Consider the following 27,742-nt stretch of genomic DNA (forward strand, 5'->3'; position numbering starts at 1 on the left):
TTGGTAAAGAGAGGCCCTTCATGGCTACAAGCATTAGGGAAAGTCACTCAGAGGGCACTTTTAGGAAAAGAGGAGTTAAATTGCTTTGGAACATGTGGGGCTGAGTCCCAAAGCTGAAAGCCCATCATCCAGATCTCACTGGGCCCCCAGTTTGGCAGTCAAATGGTGTCCATAAATCAATGTGAGGGAATTGGCTTCTCCTGATATGGGATACGTGGAAAATATTATTCTTGTTCTGCTTCTGTGGTAGCTCATTACAGTGGCAGGAGGAACAACTTTTTACAGCCCTGTTATTTGCCAATTGTAGAGGCAGCTGAGACTTAGTGGCCCTCTTTTGTGTTATCAGTTGATGAGAGGGACATACAGTGGTACCTCGGGTTAAGTACTTAATTCGTTCTGGAGGTCTGTTCTTAACCTGAAACTGTTCTTAACCTGAAGCACCACTTTAGCTAATGGGGCCTCCATTTCTGTTCTCATCCTGAAGCAAAGTTCTTAACCTGAAGCACTATTTCTGGGTTAGCGGAGTCTGTAACCTGAAGCATATGTAACCTGAAGCATATGTAACCCAAGGTACTACTGTACTTGCTACTATAACAAGGGGCAATGTTTGTCCACACCCCACAGCTCTGGGGACTTTGGTCTCATAACAACACTGAGGCTGGTTAGGCTTTGGTATAGTAACCAGCCAAAGGTCATCCAGTCAGTGTCATCATCTACTAGGGATTTGAACCTGGGCCTTCCCAGTCCTATTCTGCCATGGCCTCAACTTTGACATTAGAGTCAGAAGAGAATCAGCCTGCCACATGCAGGGCTTGTCCACCATCCACCAAGTTCCAGATACTGAAGCTGAGCCAAAACCCTTTGAGAACCTTCCACATACCTCTCTTTCCTCTGTGTCTGCCCAATGGCAAGAGGCTGTAGGAGGGAGAAGCTCCAGCTATCATTCCAGAGATTGGTCCTTTAAGAATTCACACTCTTCAGGTAGCGAGTAGAGCCTGGGAGGGACAGAATGGATGGCGGGAACTCATAAGGCCCCAGTTCACCTTTAGGCTTTGATGAAGCAAGTTGCTCACTAGAAGCATCCAAGGTGCTACAACCACCTGCCTCATGGGCATCTGTCAAGGATAAATGAGAGCACAGGTCAGCGCTCAAGCAACACTACATGTAACATTCTTCATGTTGAAGGGCAATAAAGAGTCAAATGCTTTAAAACTGCCTGCCTCCTTGCGTGTATGACTTCGGGTGGGATAGAGGTTGGCCTGTTTTTTACCCCTCCAGATCCTCATTTCTTTTTGAAATCCTTTCCATTCCCTTCTACTCTTGTTTTTCACTCCTTCCCCAACTGGTGTGTTGCATTCAAAATCAATACCATTATCCAGTAAAAATACTGCTACTGATGAAGAATAGTGATCCATTTTTTAAAAAATTCAAGCTACTATATATACTTCTGGGATCCAAATTTAATTACACAGCAGCATTATACTGCTTGCCTATGCCTACTCCACAAGATTGCCTTCCCAGAGTTCACACTGCTGTGGCTTGCAAGGATTAAGTGTGTCAAGTGAGTGTGGATGACCCGCTTTCTGCAAAATAGCCAACATCTCCTTTAGCGTGTGATTGGACGTTTCCTGTGCATGTTCTCAGGTTGCAACAGGCAGAAAACCCTTTCTGCTGCCTCAGGTCTCCCATAATAGCTAAAGAATATGAAACCTGCAATTTGTAGATAGGTAGCTTCATTGGAAACCTAACAGTAGAGCAAGGGATGTGAATGAGCAAGTCATAATGCAAGTCACAGTAGAGGGGTTAATGCAGTGGCCGTCAAACCTTTCAGATCAGTAGTCGTATTTAGAATTTTGAGAAGGTGCAGTGAATCACAAAATGGCTGCCATGGAAAGGAGCATGGGAAAGCACAAAAACAACATGGCTACAATGGGGACAGCATAAAGTGGTACCTTGGGTTAAGTACTTAATTCGTTCCGGAGGTCCGTTCTTAACCTGAAACTGTTCTTAACCTGAAGCACCACTATAGCTAATGGGGCCTCCTGCTGCCGCCACGCCACCGGAGCACGATTTCTGTTCTCATCCTGAAGCAAAGTTCTTAACCTGAAGCACTATTTCTGGTTAGCGGAGTCTGTAACCTGAAGCTTATGTAACCTGAAGCGTATGTAACCCGAGGTACCACTGTAATGCAAAATTAAAGAGGATACAGCCCTTGTTGCTTACTCAACCCCACCTCAGACAACCTCGGGCTTACCATGGAAGTCAGCTATGTCCTGCTGTTCCCTGAGTGTGGAGATTGCACAATATTGATCACACACACATACACACTGTTGCTGTAGGAGCATTTCCCACTTCCAAGAAAAATATACAAGGTGCCACACCATATTCTCTTCATGCACACACTCACTGCACATCTCCATTGCCCAAGTGTGTATCTTCCTGTTACAGACCACATTCATTCACCTCTTTTCTCTCACACACCTTTCTCTTGATACAGGAATTGGGGGGGGGTTAAGGGGAGGCACAGCAGGCAAATTTCTCACAAAAATTGAGAACAATTGTGTCTGTACATCTGGCCTCATATCTCTGGTTCTTAAAATGCCAGAAATTGTTTGAAAAAGAGTGCTTGGGTATCAGAGGATCAAGGTTCATGCTCAGGGCATGAAATAATGCCTTGGTGGATGCCAGGTTGATAAGTCTTGCATTAATGTATTTTTTAAAACTCCCTTGCAGCAGCAATTGCTGGTGCAGTCTGTTCTGGAAGAATAAAACAAGGGTTGTTGATGCTGCAGAGGTAGAAGCTGCAGAACAAAGAGGAGTGAGACAGGCATAATAAGGATAAATTTTACAGTGCTCTGAATCATTGTTCCATTCTGGAAATAATGCAAAGCTGTTAAACAAAACAGTGTTTCTTAAAGCTAAAGTGTTTCTTAAAGCTAAAGTCACACGTGTTTCTTAAAGCTAAAGTGTTTCTTAAAGCTAAAGTCACACGTGTGCCTGAAATTCATACTACACAGACCAAATATTCATTTTTCTCCCTTGCTCTGCACCATACATTATAGATAAGTTGGAGGCTCCAAAGCATTCCAAGAAATAGGGTTGCCATATTTTTAAAAGCAGGACACATTTGCAGACTTCTACCTTTACAGATAGGTAGCCGTGTTGGTCTGCCATAGTCAAAACAAAAAAAATACGTATCTGAAGAAGTGTGCATGCACACGAAAGCTCATACCAAGAACTGACTTAGTTGGTCTTTAAGGTGCTACTGGAAGGAATTTTTTTTGTTCTACCTTTAGTTATGGATCACTATGACAGCTCTACCCATGAAAAAAAGAGGATGTGTCCTGGGAAAGAGGACATATGGCAACCCTAACGTGTCAATTCTTTGAATGTCCAGTAAGTGGCTCTGATGATTAAACTATGCCTTTCCTAACCTGGAGGAAGTAGGACCAGGATGAATGCTGTGCATCAGACATGGATGGCTGGAAGCGGGCAGAGCTGCGCTCACCACCCTACTTTAAAAGTGCGTTGCCACAGAAAAAGCTGCTCATCTGGCCTTTTCTTTGTAAGCATCAGCATACACCAGCAACTGCATATGCAGCCTGCATTGAGGGTTTGTGGGCTCAAAAGGCACATCTCAAAGGTACTTAGGATGTGCATACCCAGGAAAAAAGAACAATAATGGTGCTTTGAGCCTGTGTGTCTGTTGTTGAAGGGCTGGCTGCAGACTGGAACCACAAGAGGTGTTGGCAACACAAACAGCAGCACTAATTAAAGAGGAAAGAACGAAGCCTTGATGAATCCCTTGCAGATCATAATGGCAAACTCAGCCAATATGCTCAGAGGGAATTTGTATCTGAATCTAGGACAAGTGTGGGCAGGAAGTAGATCTATTTATTGGTAGACTGATGGCTGATTTTCAGTAGACCAGCAAGAGTTTCTGACTCTTGCTGCCATAAAAACAGCAGCGAAAAGTTTCTCCTTAAATTCAGCTGTTAGAATCTCTGTTCTGTGCTAACTCACATGTAGGTTTATATTTGCACATACAGTTCGTTCCCGGTAATAACTCAAGGGATGTTGTCTTAGCTCTGTAACTGGCTTAGCTCTGCACACACAGCCTGGACTAGGATTTGGGGGTTGGGAGAGAGAGTAGATCCCACATGCCTTAAGTTAGTCCATGTCTGAGCTAGGATCCCTATTTTTAAGTGAAATATTCAGTTTCTGTTCTTCAACTCATGTTTAGGCTTCCCCATTTTGTCTGTGACACTATTTTGGCCAAGTGAAGCCCACCTGCCCCATCTGTTTTCATCTGAGAGGCAGCTAAAGATGCAGCTGGGCCAACAGTGGGCTTTGCAGGTACCATCTCTCAGGTGACTAGCAGTGCCTGCAAACCACATACAGTCACCAGGATGTTTGAAAAGGCATTAGACTTTATCATTGGTACTAATCAGCTTGGTTGTCGGCACTTGCAAAGTGCTGTGCCTTCGCTCACCAGGTTTGATTTCAAACACATGGGCAAATGAAAAAATGTCCACTGATGCCATTGTGGCTTAAGGTGGCATGCACCACAATGCCAAACTAGCAGTGTCACAACTCACATCTAAAACATGTCAGTGATCTGCAAAACTTAACAACTGAATTTCAGAATAAATGTCAAATTTGAAAGTTTCAGCCCCAAAGTTGCTTCATATTTGAGAAGCCTTAAATAGCAAACTTGATAATTCTATTCATTATGAACAACATTTGCCACCATGCGAAGAAGCAGTTTGTTCATTTACTATTAACCCTCACAATGGGGCTTCAAATCCTTCTCTCTTGGCATTCTTTAATATCTGAATTTACTAGCAGACTTTTAATCCCATTTAAACAAAAAACAAAACAAAAACCCCTTCAAACTCTAAAAGCCTCATTTTATTTCCTGTTTCCCTGATACTAAAATAATTCTGAGTTTCTGACCCCTGAGTAATGATGAAGGAATGCACTACGTTCCCCAACCCAGCAGGGCAGCTGGTAAAGTGAATCTTCACAGCATGTTAAAAATACAGATAACAGTGCCAAAAACTAGATCTGATTGAAACACAGTCAAATGTCAGCACTAATTTGCTGTTAAATATATACGGCTCCTTGGGACCACTTCCTTTAGGAACTACAACATAAGACTTCAAGTGTCCCCCCCCCCCTTTACCACATCTGTTTAAAAAATTGTTTCCTCCAAAGCAAGGGGAGAAATCTGAAACAAAAATGTTATTTACATATACACCATATACTTGTTTGTTATCTTTGCTTGTGCTTTTATTGGTTTGAAGCTGTAACTAAATAAGACTTCAGTCCTGTCTTTTGTAGAAGGACCTTGGGAGCATGTCCAGATTGGGTTCTGTAGCTTGGATAAAGGGAAAGTGTCATGAATTGTTCAAGAGGGTGCCTTTTTCAAAAAAATCATTTACAGATTATGATTTTTATTTTTAAGGGCCCAGGAGTTCAGCAAAGTCAAGAGCCTATGTCAGCTTTAAACAGCCACTATACTGCCATATTCTTCCAATTTTGTATCAAGGATTTTAAGCTGCAAGAGGTCCTGCAGTCACATCCCAGATGAGCCCAATGTTTCTTAGGACTGCCATATGTCCTTTTTTTCCAGGACACGTCCTCTTTTTCAGGGGTATGTAAAATGAGAGTCATCATAACGATCCATAGTTAAAAGCAGAAGTTGGCAAATGTGTCCTCTTTTTTTGTTTGCAACCCTAGTTTCCTGCATGAGTTTGAGCCCCCATCCTGCTATATGATTCTATGAATTATGGCATAATGCACTGCAAAGTAGCCTACCTTGCAGGTGTAAACATAATGAAAATGCCAGAAATGGCTGCAGACATAATACAAGGAAGAACAAGATATGAATTCATAAAAGCATTTTGGTGACCAAAGGAGATGTGTAAACTATTAAGAAATAACAAAATGGTACAGAGTCAGCATACATAGCGAATCAAAAACTCTTGGGTTACGTTTGCTGGGTTAAGGTTACTGACAAAAATCATGAAATACATACACACAACCCTAATTATAATAAACAAATATAGTTCTTTTCCTGGGATTTTTAATATAACTGAGAAAATGAACACACAGCTGAGCAACTTGTGACCGCTAGTGTTAAAAATGTTAATATTTATTGTGGAAGCCTTTTTTTGTGGAACCTAGAATCCCGGCAGGCATGGTAAATACAGTGGACCTTGATTAAAGGAATGCCATGCATTGGCCAGTTGTTGTGAACCCAAAGCTGCAGGCAAGTTTATAATCCTAAACTGTTTTCAAAACAGCTAGTGAATGAATCATTATTAGAAATTGCTTCTTTGGTGGCGTTAATACCCCAATTAAATGTTAAGTGGCTGCCAGGAGAAATCTCTGTGGCATTCTGGTAAGTGCTTAGTCCCAATTATCACCTTGTGGGGAGCAGGATAAGCAGGCAGGCTACAGTTAGATAACCCAGAAGCCTTTGGGGAAGTGGCTGATGTAAATGCACAAAGTGCTGCAGTATGTACATCAGAACAGGGATGGAGAACCTTTTTGCAGAGTGAGGGCCACATTCCCTTGTGGGCAACCTTTTGGGAGCCACATGCCTGTGGTGGGAGGGGACAGAGGAAAAAGCAGACAAGTCTCAGAAATAAAAGGGTAACAGATAGGACTCTCTGCTTTGTACATTTTCTGCCATGCCTAAAGGTCAGTAGTTTCTGCATATGCACCCATCTCCAACCTTCATTCAGATAAGCCTTTGCTTTAAAACTTCCAAGAAAGGAGGGTTCACGACCTCTAAAACCTTACACCTAAACAGGCTTTTATTGTTGCCTGGTTTCTGTGCTTAGATCACAGCTTTCAGTTTAATTATTGCAATGTTTTTAATGTGTTATCTCCTCTGTATGCACTTTTTAAATTTGTGGTTGTGTTTTTAGATAGCTCATTTATGTCAAGGATGCTTGCTACCTCCTTTTATCCGTTGTTGGCTTGCATTATTGCTATTATTGTCATACTGTATATATATTTTAATTTAAAAAACTTTAACACACGGTAAACATTCTAATGGAACGGGAGGGCATAAATGACTGAAATAAATGAATTTTGAAGGCACAGCTTGAAAAGCAGTAGTTAACATGTGGATATCTAGAATTCGTTAAGGCTCTTTTGCACAGAGGGGTCACAAACCAACACTAAGTTAAACGGGTTTAAGGTCATTGAATCCACAGGCTTAAGCAGGCTTAACTCCATGTTGGATTGGGGCCAATGTGTCTGTTCTGCTCCCGCAGAACTGAAATACCCTCACAGCAGGATGGTAGGTCAGATACAATTTTTTTTAAGTCCTACATAAAGTTCTAATTGTGTCAGAGAACAGTATTTCCAGTCATCCATCTTCCTATCAAACCAGTGAATTTCAACTGTTTCATCCCCACTGGAAGTTTCCCTCTTCTTTTGAACTTTTATTTATATTCTCTCAGTTGCTTCTACCAGAGGATCTCATGCGCATAGATCAGACCCCTTCAAAAAAGTCATTTGAATTACAGTGATTTTTTTCCAAGTAGGGAAGCAACTATCTCAACTTCTCTTTTTTTAAAAAAAGGAAAAAAGTAAACAATAGTAACTTCAGTTAGAGATATGCAGAATGTGACCTATTTCCACAAAATGCATAGTGATGCTAGCAGACAGCAGTGGAATTTGTTAGGCTGCCTGGGAAAATAAGGGTTGAAATGTTCTTGTTTACAAAGCTGACTTCTCATCTCACATAAAAATCAGCAGAAGTGGAAAAGGGGGGGGGGGCAAGGAGGATGGGAGAGAGAAAAGAAACCATTCACAATAGATGTGTCAACCAGAAGCTATTCCCACTTGTCTTGTTTGTGTTGAAGTCTGTGACAGAATATTTTTTTATCCATTATTTTTTCAATGATATGTCGACATAAATTCAGTTTCATGCTATACGTTTATGTGAGAAATTCTGCAGCTCCATATGCAGCTGCAATTTGAAGAACTGCGGAAGGCTATTGACTTTGGCTGCACTGAAGTGCACTGTGTCTAAGGAAAAAGCCAAGGCCCAAAACTTTATCTCTGGGAATATTCCAGAAAAAACACCCGTTCGTCAGCTCAGAACTGGTATGGGAGAGCAGATTCTGTAAAACGGAGAGTGATGCTCCCAATCTGGCTGGGGCCTGAAAGGCTCTCATGAGAATTCTACAAATTTGGGCTTCCCTTTTTTAAAAAGTAAAGACACAACCCCATCAAAAAGGAAAGTATCTTCATGAATGGACAGGGAGCACTAAAGGATAGCAGGGAGTGGAACCATTGCCCACCCTTCTCTAGTTTTGCTTGAGTAAGATTACCACACCTATTCCACTAACTTGCATTCCCCGATTTATACAAAATCATGGATTTTATTTAGCAGGTTCTCAAATGAACTTATTTTGGCTGATACACTATTATCATAAAAGAAATGGACGTCACAACACTTGCACGCTTGTGGACCAATTGCAAAAGCTGTCCAATTTGGGGGAAGGGTGATTTTTATTGTAACCATGTAGCACATGGGTGGGAAACCTCAGACCTAGGGGCCAAAAGTCCCCTGGAAACTCTCCCAAGCCACTCCCTTCACGGGCTGTGCTTCACACCCCCAGTATTTTGCCTGACCAGAATGTTTCATTGAACTATTATGATGTCTCTTGTTTGTCTGAATGAAGGACAGTGAGGGAACTGTATGTGCTGAACCTGGCCTACTGCACAAGGGAAAATTAAGTCAATGCACTGCCTACCACTGGCATGTGGCCCTCAGAAGCTTTCCTCGAAGGGCAAGTGGCTCTCTAGCAGAAAAACATTCCCCACTCATGATGTGGCACCACATGTTCATCATATTGGCACAGCTGTGTCGATAACTACGTCAAAATATTCCATCCAGGATGAAGCCTTGGGCCCAGAAAAACAGCTAAGACCCCCTCTAAAAACAAACCAAATAAATCTACCTGCCCTCGAGAAACCCTCACCAGAATCCCAGCCCAGAGTCACTTGTGTTTCCTGGTCCCTTTTCAACATTAGTCCCATTTAAGTCCTCCATCCAACACTGCCTGGTCCAACTTCCTCCTTTTGTCCCTTGGCGCTCTCCCTATCAACACTTATCTGACAGGCTCCTAGTCACTTCCTGGAATGATTGTCTGGTTTTGAAGCTAAGCACCATTTATCTCATGGGAAAAGATGGGAGCATTTTTACTAGGGCAGCCTTACCCTGAGGCAAGGTTGAGTCAGATGCCGCCAGTGCTGAGTTTCAGGTGCAATGAAGACTAGAAGGCTTTATCTGGTGTTATAATAACAAAGGTTCTTGTTGAAAGAGGTGAAAGGGGGCAGCAAGGAAAATGGGGCTGGGGAGGTACATTTCATATGACCTGAATTGCAAGGACAGGCTCAGAAATAACATACAGACCAGGACCAACCTCCTTGACTTTCCCAGGGCCCTTCCAAACTATTGTTTTTTAACGGGGTGTATTCCGCAACAAGGGGACGCAGGTGGCGCTGTGGGTTAAAGCCTCAGCGCCTAGGACTTGCCGATCGACAGGTCGGCGGTTCGAATCCCTGCGGCGGGGTGCGCTCCCGCTGCTCGGTCCCAGCGCCTGCCAACCTAGCAGTTCGAGAGCACCTCCGGGTGCAAGTAGATAAATAGGGACCGCTTACCAGCGGGAAGGTAAACGGCGTTTCCGTGTGCGGCTCTGGCTCGCCAGAGCAGCGATGTCACGCTGGCCACGTGACCCGGAAGTGTCTCCGGACAGCGCTGGCCCCTGGCCTCTTGAGTGAGATGGGCGCACAACCCCAGAGTCTGGCAAGACTGGCCCGTACGGGCAGGGGTACCTTTACCTTTACCTATTCCGCAACATGTAATTGAAGCAGTAATAGTGCATTAGCGGTGGATCCCCAAGGACATGCTCTACAGGGAGCTGGCTTCAGGCATCAGGTCCATTGGCAGACCAACTCTATGCTACAAAGATGTCTACAAACATGAAGGCTGGTTTGACTTCACCCCAAAGACGCACTCTTTCATTTTCTCCCAAGACAGATGGATGCCAACAAGTGGTGGATTTATACTGTACCATCCACACATCATTCCGCTTTATTAGTTGTTCTGCAATTTGTCTGGAGGGGCACCTTTGCACTATAGTGCAATCAAAGTGGGACAAAAAACAACAACCCAGAAAAAAAACCATTTATGGTATAAAAGGTTACAGGATGTCAGCAGCAAGTTATGGGACATACACTGACTGGAAATGAAGCACTCTGTTGACCCTTAAACGTTTGCAGGTGCAAAGAGTATTGAAAGCAAGATAATGTATAACCAGCCTGATAACATCACGAGCCCAAGTAATAACAAATACATTTTTTAAAAGATGTCTAGAGAGGCCCCTAGTTTGCCTTTCTCTGGATACAAGTAATCCGTCCTAAGTGACAAGAGTCTAATGCTACATTCAACTGCTGTAAATCTGTACAGAGGCAAATGTCATAGGGCAGGACTGTATTACGGCATAATTGGTAGAAGGTGATAGGACCATAATGGCAGGAATGAATGCCCTTACGGAAAGTACAGTGACTCTGTCACACCTGAGTCCAGGTGCAGACCAAAGCCTGATCTACATGTACCATGGAATTGGAGCTAGGATCCTGAGTGATAAAGGGCTACACTTCCCTAATGAACTGGGTTTTATTTATTTGCAGAGAGTTTTTAAAGGTTGTTGTTTTTACATGCGGAAGCGTTTAAAATGACACCACACCCCTGGCCTCTGCAGTGGTACAGTCCACTCAAGCATTCTAATTCTACTGCATGTTCATACTGACCCTGACACTTCATCTCTTGGGGAACCCAAAGCGGTTTAACATCACATTTGTGCAATTTCGGAATGCCAGAGGCTCTTATGCCTTGACTACTGTTCATAATTACCTCTTGTGACTCAGGATTATTCCCCAGAGCTATTAGTTTAATATGACTTTATGATGCCAGGTTTTGCCATGACTTGTTTCTTAACTTGAGATATTTGAAGGTTAAAAATGGCAGCCAGGAAGCTTAATTATTGGTTTGTGAGCTAATGTATCATTATGGTCATCATCTATGCTAAAAAAAAACTGGTATCACTAGAAGGAGAAAAGGAAGGTAGCACATGGTCCAATTGCCATTCTGAAATGGAGAATGGGTCACAAGGAGATCCTAGTGCAGGAGATCCTGGATAAACTTTTAAAAAACACACACAAGCAAACAGGTATCATATTTTAGATAGACCAAAGAGGCAGAAAGAGCTCCAGGTGGGGGATCCTGGCTGTTTATAATGGTATAATGTTGGTGCCCTTGAAGTATTGATTGAGATGGTGTATACAAAGCACAGACCTCAAATATTTCTTTTTTAAAAAAATCCATTATATTTTGCTATTTCTGTACTGAAAATACAGAGAGTATTCTGTTCCAGATACTTATTTCTAATTACGACTTACCCTTAGGGCACTCTAACTGGACATGAGGTGCATCCATTCTCCTCCTACCATGAAGAATTCTACAGGACTCTAAAGATTGCACACTATTAGCCTAATAAAGAAATTTTGCAAAAGTTCTTTATGGGCCAACATGGCAGTCTTTGCTTTTTGTCCAAATAATAAAAAGGAAAAAAAGCAGGAACTACTGTCAACTTTCTTTTAATTCTAACACTAGCAGTACACGTTTTCAGCATACACCAAAATATCTTCTAAACGTACACATTCCAGAATACGGAAGGGACTTGAACGTGTTAATTTTTTACAAAGCCAGTTTACCTCTGTTGTCTAATCCTATCATGTAGTTGCGCGTCAAGGTCTCCCAGGCCACCCCAAATAACTCACACTTCACACATCAATTTTTGTTTAAGGTTTTTGGCATGAATTTGGCCACAACTTCATTTAAATACACTCACCTGAGTGGTTGCTTAGGCATTGGTTACGACTATCTGTCCTAGCCCCTGGGACAGAAGTGACTTCCGGATTCCAGCGGAAGCCAGTGAGGGAAACAATTTTGGGGAGAAAATGAAGCTGGGCCTCAGTTCCTCACTTCTCACCCTCATGCGCCTGGTGGCTTGCACGGCCCAAGTCGGATGCCAGGGACAAGGACGAAAAGAATGGCAAGCCCCTGGATTCTCTTAACGGAATTCCCTTTCCGCACCACCATTGGAGGGGTAGGTGGGCAGGTGATCCGGTGCACGCAGCCCAAGAAAAGGCCCCAGGCTGCAAGCCCTGTATTTAAGACCTCTGACCCTTCCCACCATTTAGCAACATAACATTCTCCCCAGCAACACTCTTTGCCCAATCACAGCATGTGGCCAGTTTGCCCAACAACAGTAGGGTGGCCTTTAGGTCCCCACCTCAACACGTGCTCTCTGTTATGGAGAACACGCTTTGTCTTAAACTATACTGAGTGAAAATGTTAAATATGTCTTTCTAACGGATGGCCTTTCCCTCCATTAGTAAACAAATGGTAACCTCACAGTTCTGAGAAACCATACCCTTCCTTTAGGCTCCCTAGCAAAGAAGCTTTCATTAAGCTTTTCCACTTTAGGCAAAGGAAAGACCTTTTAGTGCAAAAGTTATGCTGCTGATTATTATGTAACTAGTACCTTGAAATTTACATTTCAGTTAAAAATACAGCAGGAATCAATTCCTCAGGAGCCTCTGGCGTTAAATTGCCTATCATCCCACCCAGATAACCAGCTGCCAATCCTTTGTGGAATATCTGAATGTTTCACAGAATGCAATTGTCTTCAAAGGACTTAATCCACATCTGAAACAAGGATTTCCTTTTATTTACCAGGATGTTAAAATTAAAACTACACCGCTTAGGAAATTTACTTCAGAGTCATCCTAGTAAACTCAGTAGGACCAATTAAAACAGTAAATGTGTGATGCTGTCCTGCTGAGTTAATTATGGCCAGGGTTACCGCTTACCATGCATTTCCCATATTCTCCCTGAGTCCCAATTCCTAAATGTGTTTACATGGAAACCAAGGCTTAGGGTTTCTAGTGTTCAGAATGATGTCACAAACCCAAGTCATTATGCAACCTTTAGGAATACTGAATAGACAAAGTGAGAGAGTATGCTCAATACACAGGTGAATCACAAAGTTTTATTAAGTTTATCCCCTCAGGCAAACAATGAGCTGTAACCAAGTATTGTTCTTGGTTTGCCGTTTGTGGTTTATCTGGGGGAGACAAAGCGCAAGCCTCAGTTGGGATGCAACAGTAGGCCAAACCGTGGCTTAGGTCCAGGCAGCTGGCAGTAGCAGGTCCATGGTGACCACAATCATCTCTCTAGGAACCTGAACATTTGCTCAATCGTGCATTGCATGCAAACTGGCCCTAGCACCTGAAGGAGGCAGGCTTTTTCAGGGAGTGTAGGTCATGCCCCTCTAGTACACAAGGCTCAGGACTCAAGAAGGATGAGCCAAGGGACTGCTGCTGTCCTGCAGTGTTAGTTGCCTGAGGCAGTCCCCTCACTCTGTCCAACCCTGCTGGACAAATTCTGAAGTATTTTTCTCTGTTATTTCTTGCCTGCTTTTTGAAGAAAGCACAGATAGGCAAGGTTGCTAAACAGGCCTAAAAGAGGAAGGGCAGGACATGTAAACCACTGAACCTGCAACAGAGCTGTATTTTCCTATTATTATTATTATTAGTTATTTCTATCCCACCAAATTCTAGGGAAGTCTAGTGAGAAGGGCCAGCAGGCAGGGATGATAGGAGTTGTAGTCCATCTGGGGACCCAAGGTTGAGAAGGGCTGTTCTAGGGGAAACCTAGGGCAAGGGTGAAGCAAAAAGAATCACCAGAGTCCAAGGACGCATTCCAGGCAGGCAAAAACACTCAGAATCAGAAGCTGGTTGGGCTTGGGAAGAGTCTCTGGATCTAGATTCCAGAAGCTTTGAGGGCTGCATGATGCCAGGGCTTGAGAATTCCCTCTCCTCTTCTAAGGCTAGAAACAACAGCCACTGATTTATTCCCATACATCTCCCTGAAAGGGCTGAGCATTCCTCTCCCGTTTCTGCAACTGTACAGAAAACCTTTTTAAAAAAGATGCGTAAAATCGCTCCTGCTCTACAAATTATATTCAGCAAATATTCTGGCTTCAAAGTATTCGGCTCGTGTAATCTTGCAGATAACTCAGGGTTCGGGGGAAGGGAGTGTTTTCCCTGGCTGAGGCGGAAGTCGCTGCAATTTCTAACCTGTCCGGAAGGGCAGGGAAGCACTTCCAAGAGGGCTGTGGGATTGCAGCCTTCGTCCTCTCCGACTCCACTGGCCAACTTTCTAATCTTCGCAACAGCTCTGCTCAGCGCCGCGCTCCAACTTGCATCCCCGCTGGCAAACTCTTCTGATTTTCTCTCTCGCTTTGCAAAGCCCGTTTCCAGCGAGGGAGGCAGCACCCTCGCCTATTAAACGCCCGCGCCCTCTTCTTCCTGCAGTTTGCTATTACCCCTTATCTAGCACAGAGGAATCGTAGTTGGAAGGGACGCCGAGGGTCATCTAGTCCAACCCCCTGCAATGCAGAAACCACAGCTAATCATTCACGACAGGTGGCCGTCCAACCTGCGCTTAAAAACCTCCAAGGAAGGAAAGTCCACCACCTTCCGAATTTGATCATTCTCTTTGAAGCCGATCTCTCCGTTTCCAAGGCGTTGGCACTGCGAGGCGAAAACAGCTGCTTTTTGTTCCCTTATTAACGTCGTTAAATTAATACATAAGTGTATTAAATTAATACACATAAATTAATACATGCCACGTTTGGATAAGGACTTGACCAAGAAGGGAGGATGGGCGTCGTGTGGTGGTGATGATGATGCAACTTTCGAGGGGCAACCACCGCAGAGGCCCCGCCGCTCCCCAAAGACCCCCTCGGGCAAGCCAGCTCCTTTAGCCCCAGTAGATCCCGGTGCCGTGACGTCACGGAAGGGGCGGCGCTCGGCGCGAAGGGAGCCAGCCGGAGCAAGGAGATCTGGAGAGGCAGAGGCAGAGCTGCTTGGGACGCCAATGCAGCCTGGCGCGGGCGAGGAAGGAGCGAGCCGGCGCGTCCCGCGGGGAGAGGGCTTTAACTCAGGGGCGAGCGTGGGAAACCCGAGTCCTCCTCCTATGCTCTCCCTGCCCTACGCGGCCAGAATTGAAAACTAAATAAAAAGAAAAGAAGGATCCAGGATGGATAAATATAAAGGTAAGGGGGAATGGTTCGCTTGCTTCCCCCACCCTCAGCGTGGGAAAGGGGCAGTATCGGTACTTCGGAAAGGATTGCTAATTCGTTTGTCCTCAATGGATCGTCCTGCCTAAGCAGCCGAATGTGCCTTGTGGTTGCTCGTAAGTCCCTTAAAACGTGGGTTTCTCTATAGCGTTTAATGAATGGGCGGGTGGGTTGAGACGGATCTTTGCCCCACAGGCGTTGCCTCGGGACCGAGACTGGCCAGGACGCCGGGGCTGGGTTTGTGAGGCAGGGGGAAAGTGGCGAGCGAAGAGTCCCTAATCGCAGCCGGGTCCGTCTCCCTCCTCTAGGACCCACCCCTAGAGAGGGGGGATTCGATGAGGTCCACGTAGCCCCATTCCGCCGACGGAGAAGGAGTCGAGGGTGCCGCTTGGGGGAGGATTTTGGTTCTGATGCTCGTGGTGATGGGACACAGAAACAACACATCGGGTGTGTGAAATTGTGACACAACCGGCTTCTTGTTGAAAGGGTTAAGAGAAATACTGTGTGTGAGAGAGAGTATTTGAACCTCATTGACATACACCTGGTGCTCCGAAAACCCTCTAGGTGAGGGCCACTGAAACTGTAGGATTGAAAAGGTGAACACGAGACTTGGAGTCGGTTTGGCGCGAAGCGGCAGAGGATTTCAGTACCCGCACCTGTGTGTGTGTGTGTGTGTGTGTGTGTGTGAGAGAGAGAGAGAGAGAGAGAGAGAGAGATCGAGAGAGATCAAAGGACCGACCCGCCCTCCCTGCCCCTTCTTTCGCTTCCGGTCTTGCTGTTGCTCCAAAAAGAATTGTAAGGGGGGTGTATTTAGTTCCCCCGTGTAATAAATATTCGCAGACTTTATAAGTTTAGTCTGCAAGATTGTGCGGGGGAAGATAAGGAAGGGGAAGGCGTGGCTGCCGAATGGTATCTGGAGGTGGGTGGAGAGCTGAGTGTCCCTTGTGTTTTTAATGAATTGTTTTAAAGCCCTTTTAAGTATTAAGGGACGCAATGCTTAGTGCTACGATTCTAACGAGAGGTGAGGTGTCGTCTTATGACAGAATGACTCCTTAGCCTGAGTGTATGGCAGCAATGGGGACCGATATGGTTACTCAGTGGCGAGGGAAAGGTACTCTGCACATTCTCGGAAACAATTTTTTTTCTTTGATTAGCTCAAGAGTGAACCCCAGTGTTATAAACCAGCTGAGTGTCTAGACATATACTAGGCTCTGCAAGTGAAGTGAAGCAAGCCTGTCTTTGCCGTTCTGGAAATACATTAAGGTTGCAAGCTTACACACCTTTTATGCAATGTGAATGAGCACCCGCAAGCAACAGTGATGGCCACCAATTTAGGATGACTTTAAAAGAGGCTTCAACAAATTCACGATAGATGGAGGATAAGATAAGGCTGTGTCCAATATTCGAGTCCGAATACCAGCTGCTGGAACCCACAGGAGGGGAGAGTGTTGCTGCAGGGTGAGGAAAGGCTGCTAGACCAGAGGGGCCACTTTCCTATCCAGCAGGGCTGATCTTGTTTTATGTTCTTAGGCACTTATGCTTAAAGTCACAGAGGTGGAAGGGAACACAAAGCTCACCTAGTCCATGCCCTTGCAGGTACAGGAAAACTACCTCCACATCATCCCAAATGAGCATCTCTTCAACTTCTGCTTAAAAACCAAAGATTAGGTGAGCCACTAGGTAATCTGGTCCACCACAGAACCGCCCATGCTGTCAGAAAGTTATTCCTAAAATCCCCTTTCTTACCTGGTGGGAGTAAGTTGCATTGCACACATTGAGGTTTACTTCTGAGTAATTTTGCACAGGATTGTACTGTAATTTTCTTTTTTTTCTTGTTCATATACAATATAAGCCAATGTGGTGGGTCCAAATGTTCCAATATTTGCTCAGTTATGCAGTTTATCGAATGGCTGTCATTTAGTCTGTCTTACTTTGCAGGGTTATTGAGAGGATGCAGCAAGGAAAGGCAGCATTCAGTGATGTGGGATTTCCAGAAAATGTTGAACTGGGAATTTTTCTGGGAAATTTTACGTCTACACATGACAGCAATTTGCACTGGGAAAATTTTCCTTTTACACTGAGAAAATTTTCTGGTGCCCTACAGGGTGTTCTGATATAGAATGCTTGTTTATTTTCATTTGCATTCAGTAAACAAAACTAAAACTCACAAGGTTACCTAACATTGTATTTGCAACCTGCATTCATTTATTGTCAATAATGACCTTATGACAAGGAAAAAATTCACTGGAAAAGCACTGGAAACTTTTCCTCCACCACTCATCCCTGGATGCATTGCAACCAGCATGCTGCCCTAGGGCCAGGGCAGGAAAGGAATCTAAATATAATAAATAAATGTCTACTCACTTTACCAGTTTAGGAGGTGGTTGGACCAGCTGACATTATAGTCTGGTGAGGCCAGTTTCCATCAGTACCTGAGGATCTGGCTTTCTGCATTTATAATGCAAACCTTTAAAATGAATTTTTCATTCTCTGGAGCTCGACAGGACTGTTCTCATAGGCTTGCCTTATTCCAGTGGTAACTGACCAGTCTACAAAGAGTCATTTATTTATGTATATGTAATCTGAATAGATAGTAGTTGACAATTGTCCAGCACTTCCTGAATCTGCAGTTTTCAGGAATCGTGGTCTGTATAGTGCAATCCTACTCATGTCTACTCAGAAGTAACCCCCGCAGAGATATGTGGGCCTAGTATTGCAGCCTAGGTCTCTAATGTAACCTCCTGTTAACCTTTATGGCACTGTATATGTCCATTTTTGTGTCCAGATAGCAGCTTTGCTGTTGAATAATAGTAACAGTGTTCATTCACTACGGGAATAGTCATTCACAATGGGAATAGTTCATTATAGTTATTACTGTAGTTTGTCTGAATATATCTGAGTGAGACAGAGCCCTGAAATGAGAGTTCCCTGCCTTCTCCCTGCACCTTGGATGTGGTGACTGGCTTTCAAAAGTGACCATCATTGCTCAGAGAAGAGCACATGCCAATGCATTCAGAAGACACTGGGTTCACTCCCTGGTATTATCAATTGAAAGGGTCAAGCAGCAGGCGAGGGACTGCCTAGTAGGGCCAACAACACAGGAATTGGAGGCAGGGTCCAGAGTCCCACTCAGCAAAGTGGGCAGGGCATGAGAGGCCCCAAATTTAGCAGGACACCTAAAGGGTTTGGGGTTTGGGTATAAGACCATTGGGTGGGATTCAAGGTTTCACTGTGGTGATCATTCACTCAGTACAAGTGTTTCTGCTTGCGAGATGGAATGATCTCCTCCCTTCACCTGCCCTGTGTCCTGTTCTGGGGTTGGGGGGACTTGTGGGGGGGGGTCACACGTGACCTGTTGTGCTAGTGGGACTTGTGCTGGCTTCTATTAGCCAGCAATGTGAACTTGGCCCATTCATATCTAGAATTGAACTACACCACTCGCTCTTCCTGAGACACTGAAGAGCTACTGCCTGCCATTCAACATTAGTCCTAGGAAAGATGGAGAGGGCTGGCCATACCATTAGGCCAGGCTTCCTCAAACTCGGCCCTCCAGATGTTTTTGGCCTACAACTCCCATGATCCCTAGCTAGCAGGACCAGTGGTCAGGAATGATGGGAACTGTAGTATCAAAAGATCTGGAGGACCGAGTTTGAGGAAGCCTGCATTAGGCAGTGATGTTGAGTGGAAGTAATTCTGGAATTATTTTCCTCAGTGCTTCATTTTACTGTGGAAAATTTCCCATTTCATTAGTAACCACAAATGGGTACCTACTGTAAATATGCTGTGAGGCAAGCTTGGGAGTTCCAAAGTTTCAATTAATGTTTTTCCAGGTGATTATCACTAGTATGTGAAGAGGATACATATATTTCAGGTCAGACATTTGTGGTAAGAAATTGGGTACTTTTTAAAAGTTTGGTTTACTAAATGCAAGTAAAATAAACATGTGAATTAGACCATTCTCTACTTGCCCCATTTTCAAAGCACCCTATGCAAATCCACTTCATTTACATAGGAAAATGTTCTTGAAATTATTCCTAGTCAACAGTTTCCAGAAAATCATGACCAGTGAGGCAACTGTATCAGGCGAACATGAAAAGGCAGAAACCCCGTATTTAATTTATTATTGTGTTTTTGCTCTGTTGGGAATGGGACCAGGTGCCCAAATAACTTGACCAACCTTGGTCAATATGCAACTTGAACTGGGGAGAAGGGAGTGGGTACCTGATCTGGGGGGCAGCCATTTCCTGTTCCAACTGTAGGCAGTGTCTTGGATTGACCCTGAAGATTGACAAGCAGTCTGGCCTAGTACAGTGCTGCTTCGTATCCCACCGGTCAGTCCCTTGGGATGAAACTAGCTAGCGCAAAGAAATAATGGAAAGCTCTAAAAACTGTGGATAGTTTCTGAAGTGAGAGCTGCTTCAGTGCAGCTCTCATGGGTAAGAAACAACCACCACTGCTTCTGCCTCAAGCACATTCCCCAAGCCGTAGTGTTGAAGTGTCGAAAAATTGCATCTTACTGTTTTCCTTATGTTGGCAAGGGGAAGTGCCGTGTGTCTTACAGGTGGCTCTGTGTGTAACAAGGATGCATACCAGAGATAGTCAACATGGTGCTCTTCAGACATGGCTGGACTACAACTGCCGTTATCTCTCACCATGCTACCTAGGGCTGATGGGAGCTCAGTAGCATCTGAAGGGTGCCATATTGGTTATCCCCAATGTATACACAGAGCTGGAAAGATCCCAGATGTGTGTTTAGTGCAAAAGCAACCATTGAAGAAAGTGAGGTAAAGTTGAGGAGTGGTTTGCCGAAATAACTAAAGCTGAAGAGCAGCAAATGTCCACACGAAAAGTGAGGTGAAAATGAAAGCCCCAAATGCCTTTCAATAAAGGATTTGTGTACGTAAGGGCTTAAGTGTGAGGCTGCCCGATTACATTGGGGATGTGGTTCCTTTTGCCTTTGGTGCAGATGCACGGGCTGTGCTGTGGGAACAGAGAGCACCATTCTTCTCCTCCTATGCGAGGGTTGTGTCTGCAGAAAGTGCAGTAGCAGCGGCTGGCAAGGCAGCCCCCCAGGAGGAGCCAGCGCTGGCAGAAGAGTCAGGAGGGGAATGTGGGGGAGGCGGCTGACAACTTCATAGGCAGGGGAAAAGGGGTTTAGGGGAGACAACTTCCTCTCTGATGTTTGATTGTGCTCTCTGGGGTTGGCCAAGTACACACAGAAAGGCACCATTGATAGCTTAGCTAAGGACTTCTTCCCCCTGGAGTCTTGCCAGGGCCAGGGAATCACTTTACATGAAGTATTAAGAAACAATCCCATATGATAAAGAGAGGACACCATATGCTATACACTGCTTCGAGGTTTTTATTAAAAATATAAAGCGGTATAGAAATTACAATAAATAAGTCCATAAACACATTTATGGACTTATTTATTGTAAATAAGTCCATAAAAATAAATAAGTCCTGAGAGCCAGTATGGTGTAGTGGTTAAGAGCGGTAGTCTCGTAATCTGGGGAACCGGGTTCGTGTCTCCGCTCCTCCACATGCAGCTGCTGGGTGACCTTGGGCCAGTCACACTTCTTTGAAGTCTCTCAGCCCCACTCACCCCACAAAGTGTTTGTTGTGGGGGAGGAAGGGAAAGGAGAATGTTAGCCGCTTTGAGACTCCTTAAAGGGAGTGAAAGGCGGGATATCAAATCCAAACTCCTCTTCTTCTTCTTTTGGCTGCAGTCCTATGCCCCCTTACTTATCTGGGGGTAAGATCTATTGGACAAAATAGAGACTTACTTCTGAGTAGACATGACTAGGATTGCTCTGTTAACTTCTCTAAGAAATCAAACCAGTAAGTGTCTCTATTTGAGAAGCTTTAACTCCTCAAAGACAGTATACTTAAGGCTAGGGAATAGCTCTAGTATGACTTTCAGCACACTTGCAAGAAGTCCATTTCTGTTGAGGTTGGTTTGTGGTAGGCTAAAGAGAAGCTGGTTGGTGATTGGGACAGTCAGCTGCTGTTTTGTTCTTTGGCTGTTTTGCTTGGATCGCAACAGGATTTTAGAGAGGCATTTTTGTGTTTTTGTTTTAATCTGTTGTTATTCGCTCTGCCATGTTGGGATGGGGCATGCTGTGAATTCAGCTAAATTGGTGTATAATTTCCAACTGTTTTAAGAATGATGTAATGTTTAGCCTGCACTTGATGGCTTTAGGGATGATTCCCATGGAATCATCAGAATTCTCCATGCAACCTTCTCAGAGGGAAATCTGTGATGTGAAGCTGAATTTTCAAGATAGGTCCTGGAATTGATTTGGTCGGTTGGCTGACCCATTAATAATAATAATAATAATAAATTTTATTTATATCCCGCCCTCCCCAGCCGAAGTCAGGCTCAGGGCGGCTAACAACAATCAACAATCAAACAATCAGATATTCACACATTCTAAAAATATTTCATTATAAAAATCAATTAAAATCAAATTAATGGCAACTAATTAAGCAAGATTCTAAGCAGGTTGCCAGAGGAGGGAGTCAGGCTGCGCCCTGACCAAAGGCCTGGTGGAACAACTCTGTCTTGCAGGCCCTGCGGAAGGATGTCAGGTCCCGCAGGGCCCTAGTCTCTTGTGACAGAGCGTTCCACCAGATTGGAGCCGCAGCCGAGAAGGCCCTAGCTCTAGTTGAGGCCAGCCTAACCTCTCTGAGGCCTGGGACCCATGCTGGTAAAGTTTGCACACAAGTATGCATGCACCACAACAAGTCTAAAAAGTGTGCTATTCAGAATGTTACAGTGGCAACCAGTTGATGGTGCTCTGAGCTTGTTGCCAACTGGTGTCATTAAGTCTCCCCAGTGCTATTTTTATAGGAAAAAGGTGCCGGAACTCACCATGAACACCTCTTTTTTTCTTTTATAATGGCAATGGCACCCACCTCTGTGTTCCCGTGAGTTCTGGCTGAAAAAAGCCCTGTTTCTCTACCTTGGAGCAGATGAATGAGTGACACTTCGGGCAGCCACCTAGGTGGGGTATTTTGGTGGGCAGGCACAATGCAGCAACCAACCCCCCCCCCCCAACACACATGAAGAAGATGTGAAGGTCAGGCCAGGGAAAGATCCCCAGGATTTCCAGACTCAAAGGCTTGCCTTTGCCTATAGCTACAGGCTTCTTTCAGGGATCTGCATGTACATACTAAATATATAATTGACACAACCAGTTTGGCAGTACTTATTACCTTTTAAAGGAAAGAGGGGAAAGGAAACTGGATTTGTAGCTCTTTAAATAAGATATAACTACAGTATTCTCACACCTGATGATGCTGATTGCCTGTTCAAAGTTGCACCTGTAGACTTAAAATGATCCCCCGGGTGTTTGTGCAACCCCAGATGCTGAATGCAAGGTCCTTGACTGTGTATGGATGACCCAATGCAGACTTCCCTTGCTGGATCATGATATCCCAATTAAAATGAATTAACTGACAATCTCAAGGTGAGTCTAGACATTCAACCAACATTTGTTTCATGAAAATGAATGTTTATTATAGCTTGCTAGACTGGATTCTAACCTGGTGTCTGTAAACAGGTTAGCTAACTTGCAACCGACTTCATAACAAGACAGAACAACTAATCATTGACTAGACAAGATCTAAGGCTTATCTACACAGGATTTGGCATGATAAATGTGACAGGGAGGGGCACCTGCCCTGTACCTGGGCTACCTTAGCTATAGCATCAGATGTGGGGGTAAAGCATTAAGTTGTGTCTGAGCTTTCTTTTGCCCTCATCTCTCTTTGAATGAAGGCTGGAAAATTCAGAACAGACAAAAGAAAGTTCTTCATGCAGTGTACAGTTAAACTATAGAATTCACTCCCACGAGATGTAGTGATGACCCCAATTTAGATGGCTTTAAGCACAGGTGCGCCATCAAGAGTGCTTTAGGACTGATCCTCTTCATGTCAGCCATAGGCATGGCAGAAACCACATTCCCAGAATCCAGGCTTCCTGGCAGTAGAGGAGGTGTATCCATCATGACATGAAGAAAGCCACACCTCTTTGTCTTAGTGCTCTCAGCATAGCCCCTGCTATCGCTTCACAGCTGAGGCAACTGTGGCACCCTTGTTTCTATTAATGCATGTTCTGCATCCCCTTGAGTCATGAGGGTGGCCTGCTGATTGGCCCAGACAGGCACATTGTCATGGGACCACCATTAAGTTGTGGATTTCTAACTAGAAGCGTGATATTGCTGTGGAATAAGAGCAATCATTTTGTGATGGGTCAGGGAAAGGAGAAAGTCTTTAACTGAAGTAAGTGTGTGTATAGATGTTCAACTGACCAACTTGTTATAATGTATGTCACTGGGCTGGTTCAGATGCTTGAAATTCCCCCATGGAAAATAGCCTTGAATGCAGAGAAGAGGTAGCATCTCCCTTATTCCACCCTGGGTGCACATACCACTAGCCACATGAGCAAAGCAGCATGTTTTCCAGCTGTAGTGCTTGCATCTATTATCCTCAGAAAGCACTGTAAATCGTGGCTGTACCAGAACGGATGCTAACTTCCTTAATGCAGCTGTGCCTATGTGGGCATTTCACATGGAGGAATTTCAAGCATCTGAACCAGTCCCTGCGTGACTTTCCAATAGATGCAAGTCCTTAAGCTACAACCCTGAAGGCTATTTATGTGAATGCATGTCCTGCTTGGGCTAAGTTCTTTGAGACGGCACAACTGCTTTGTAAAGAGAGGCTCGGTACCTTTTTTGCAAGAGATCTTTCAGAGCGATAGTGATAAGCATAACTGTGCAACGAAATGTGTTGAGATGGTATCTGCAGATAGAAGCTTTTACTGGTTTGTGACAAGCCACATCCAGCTCTTGGATGGAGCCACTAATAGATGCCTCCAGACCATGCCCTCTCATGGGACCAGTGAGCCAAACCACCTTGTATTTTGTGTGGTATCTGGTCAGTCCTTCAGGGAACCCACTAAGCCCCAGCATGTGAATGACGTCTCTGCCCCTAGTGATGGTTCAGAGAGGCCACATTGGGCAGCAGTGTCCATGATCTCCGTACTACACTCAATGCACCTTCTTGCCATTTCCCATAATATGGGGCAGTGTAGTAACTTAAACAGGCCATGTAGTCCTGACAATATATATTCAGTTTTGTTGCTTAAAGTTACTGTTTTATATATACTGACTTGTCCAATATCGGCTAAAAAGCTACAGGACTGAACAGAGATCTGAATCTGAGTCTCCATCAGCTAAGATCAGGCTGTTCTCCACAGAAATCAGTGAATACCATTTCACTGAGCCAGCCTCTGTTGGAGAGTATGTAAATTCTGCTTGTGAAAATGTCTAGGTTGAAAAGATGAAACAAAAATGTGCCTTGTGGAGAAGGTGAGGAGTTGGGGCAACACCTGGGATGTTGGAAGCAAGTGTGCTGGAAAAGAAGGCAAAACAAGGGTGTGCTCTTCCCTAAGGAGGAAGCAAGGTGATTCATATCAAGCATCTAAAATTGCTCATGCAACTGGCATTTTATTTGCCTAGTTTGGAATGCTGAATTATCATCTGTCATACAATGGGTATACCGACGAGACCAGTCAGTTAAGTAAAGCTGTCAGATTAAGGAACTGTAATGGCATTATAATCATTTTGTGTGCAAATTACTTGAGTGCTCCTTGGGCTTATAATTCATGCACAAAACACTGGTCCAGTCCATTCAGCCTTCTGTGCACAGCATGGTTAGTTATTTGTTGCAGTTAAGTTTGTTGGCTGCTTGTGTGTGACTGTGAGACATTGAAGTGTTCTTTGGTTATTGAATCTGTATTGAACTGTTTGGGTCTGTTTGTCCACGTAATAACTCATGTGGAGGAGCAGGATTAAAGGGAACAATTTGTCCATTGGATCCCATTACCATCCACAAAACAGGGATGCTCCAGATGACCTGCTTATTCAGGCATCCTGAATTGCTTCCACGAAGTTTACAGTGTGTACATGGCTAAAATGAAGGAATGCCTTCTTCCCTCTAAACCTGTCTGATTAAAATAGTTATGAAGCTGATGACTGGGGACTAGGCATGGATCAGTTCCAAATCACCCTGTGCCACTTCTGTGTGTATGTGTTTTAAAGTCTGCTTCATTCTGTTGATACAGTAAAGTGTGGACTTAAACAACCACCCTGCAATGTATAAACTTAGCTGTTGGCTCACTGAAGTGGTCCACGTAAAACTTTTGTTGTTAAAAACAGATAGTACCCACCTGGAGCAGCTACAACAGTGCAGCTCAAAAATGGGACTGTAAATGCACCTGGGACCAATTGTGTGTGGTGATGTGTTGTTTCTCTCTGGGATATTGTATTGTGGGGGAAGCCATGCTTTTCTGCTACTGGATCCGCAGGGACAGCTATATTCCACCCCACCCTGTACAATCTCCCTGAGAGCAGCAGCACATGACATTGTTCTTAAGGCATTCTTAGCCCTTGTTTTCAAACCTCACAGCAGGAGCCGAACCCTGGAGCTGTTTTTAAAGGGGGGGGGGGGATTTTCAACAAAGCCCTTAGACCACCTCATAGTATTCATTATGGGTCTTGGATTCCAAAGAAAACCATGATCCAACCCATGCAGAAATCCAGGAGGTGCTGTTTTTGGATTGTAAGCATCCTTAAGGGCCTTGCAAGGTGGAGAGTCGGGTTTTGAATATGTCAAATAATATTTCTGAATTGGGAACACCTGTTGAGGCTAAGTGGGTGTAAATCTGCTCAGTGCTTAGGTGGCCCATGTAAACTGCCTTGAGGCAGCAATTCTATGCACACTTACCAGAGAGTAAGCCCCACTGAATACTTACAGGACTTGCTTCCAAGTAAATATACATAGGATTGGGTTTCATGTCTTCTAAGGAGCCACAGGCTATAAATATAACAATGAAAGTTTAGCAGCGGAAAGAAAAGGTCTGCTGAGTATCAGCATCATGGGAAAACTGTGAGTGTTTGGTCTAATATTCTAAACATGAAGGGTCAGTGTCTACAGAAATAGATTCCCTCCCCCCACCCCTGACCTCTTGCCTTTGTGTGCAGGATTCCACTGAAAGCACATCTGATGATGGTTTGGGATATGGCAGCATAATAATACTATCCAATTACAAACAATTCTGCCTAAAGGCAAATATTCCGATCTTATGGGATCGGACTGTGATTCCCATGAAGCAAACATATCAGGCTACGTATGCTGCATAAAGTTAATTTATCTAGGTCAGACTTTAAAAAATTGATGCTTACCAGAGGCCGTCTACCAATTGTGCCTTATATGTGTTCTTCCTTCAGAAGATGACTAGTGTGGGTTTTGTGGCCTTAAAATTTAGTGTAGGGCAACGCTAGAGTCATTTAATTTGTAGCTTAAAAGATCTAGCAGCAAAATTTCCCCTTCCTACTCCCTCCCACCCCAGTGCAAGCATTTGTTACTGTACTTCATGGGGAACACTGAAAAACTCCCAGGTTATTGGGGGTGATTTCAAGAAACACTGAAACAGGAAGCCATACTTCCTTTTGGAGGGGCTTCTTATGTAGTGTTGAACAAGGGAGTTTGGGGGCTGTAAGAGACATGCATAGAATCTGAGAAACTGTACTTCCTAGAGTTTGGATTCAAAGGGCCTTTTTCCCCCTTTCTTTTTTGGTTAGGATCCTTTCTGGTTTAAGGCACACTGGGAAATGGGAGGGGAGATAATAAGGCTTCAGCCCCATACCCACTTGCCTGGGAGTAAGCCTGACTGAGCTCAGTGGGACTTTCTTATTTATCAGATTGCATTGTGAGTGGAAGGAGCAACCTGTGATGTAACTGTAACAGGCGGAGCTTAATTTGGACTTGGACTGAGGCTCACTTGGACTCAGCCTTGGAATGTGTTTTGAAATCCTGCAACATGTAAATTAATGACAAGTGCATCCAGACAGAACTTTGTTCCATTTTCACAATGCTTCCTTAGCTGATAATTTCCACATTTTAAGTGATCTTTCACACGATGTCAAAGCCATTTCTGGCAAACTAGCGGAATCTAGTGGAAGTTCAGCACTCATGTCTGTGTTAATTTGCTTCCAGAAGAAATTTGTTTGCAACCCCATTAACTCCAAAAGTCATTGGAACTTTGCCTTGTAATTTCACGTGATGACCTTTCAGATGGTATTCCAGCATACCGTTCTTTCCCAGCATTTAAAATTTAGCACAACACGGTGGTGTACCAGTCAAACAGCCACAGCTCCATAGCACAACTGGCAATGCAGTGTAAAAGGAACATTAGAATCCTGGATAAAAGCCCTAGCGCTATAGTTAGGAGAATCAGTTCAATAATTCCCATGTCTGAATGCACCCTTAGTCATACCGAGCAGCTCTTGAACACTGGCCATCGCTGTATCTTGCAAGTAGGCTTGAAGCTTCCCTTCTCTATCCAGGACTTAAGTACTTGTAGTGAAACCACTTGTCCTAGAGACCCTAGCTTTAAACCTTGATAGTAATAATGGAACAGGCAGATGAGTAGATTT

The 27,742-nt window shown here is 44.2% G+C and overlaps 1 protein-coding gene and 1 long non-coding RNA gene across 3 annotated transcripts in view; one reads left to right on the forward strand and one right to left on the reverse strand.

The window, feature by feature from the left end:
- Positions 1–14,726, reverse strand: part of LOC310845815 — a 36,228-nt gene extending 21,502 nt beyond the window's left edge. Inside the window, exons 1-2 of the long non-coding RNA XR_014564970.1 lie at positions 14,236–14,726; positions 881–1,115 (exon numbers count right to left, since the gene is read on the reverse strand). This is a non-coding gene — a long non-coding RNA (uncharacterized lncRNA). The remainder of the gene's footprint in view (positions 1–880; positions 1,116–14,235) is intronic.
- Positions 14,727–14,880: 154 nt separating this feature from the next.
- The window catches only part of AFAP1L2 (actin filament associated protein 1 like 2), a 73,984-nt gene continuing 61,122 nt past the window's right edge, over positions 14,881–27,742 (forward strand). The window contains exon 1 of one of the 2 annotated variants that reach the window (XM_083741252.1): positions 14,881–15,215. In XM_083741252.1, the coding sequence (XP_083597378.1) occupies positions 15,200–15,215 (16 nt within the window). In that variant the 5' untranslated portion in view covers positions 14,881–15,199. The remainder of the gene's footprint in view (positions 15,216–27,742) is intronic. The other variant, XM_083741253.1, reaches the window with a different exon arrangement.

The sequence above is a fragment of the Podarcis gaigeae genome, assembly GCF_964106915.1.
Source record: "Podarcis gaigeae genome assembly, chromosome: 5".
In the NCBI taxonomy this organism is placed as follows: domain Eukaryota; kingdom Metazoa; phylum Chordata; class Lepidosauria; order Squamata; family Lacertidae; genus Podarcis; species Podarcis gaigeae.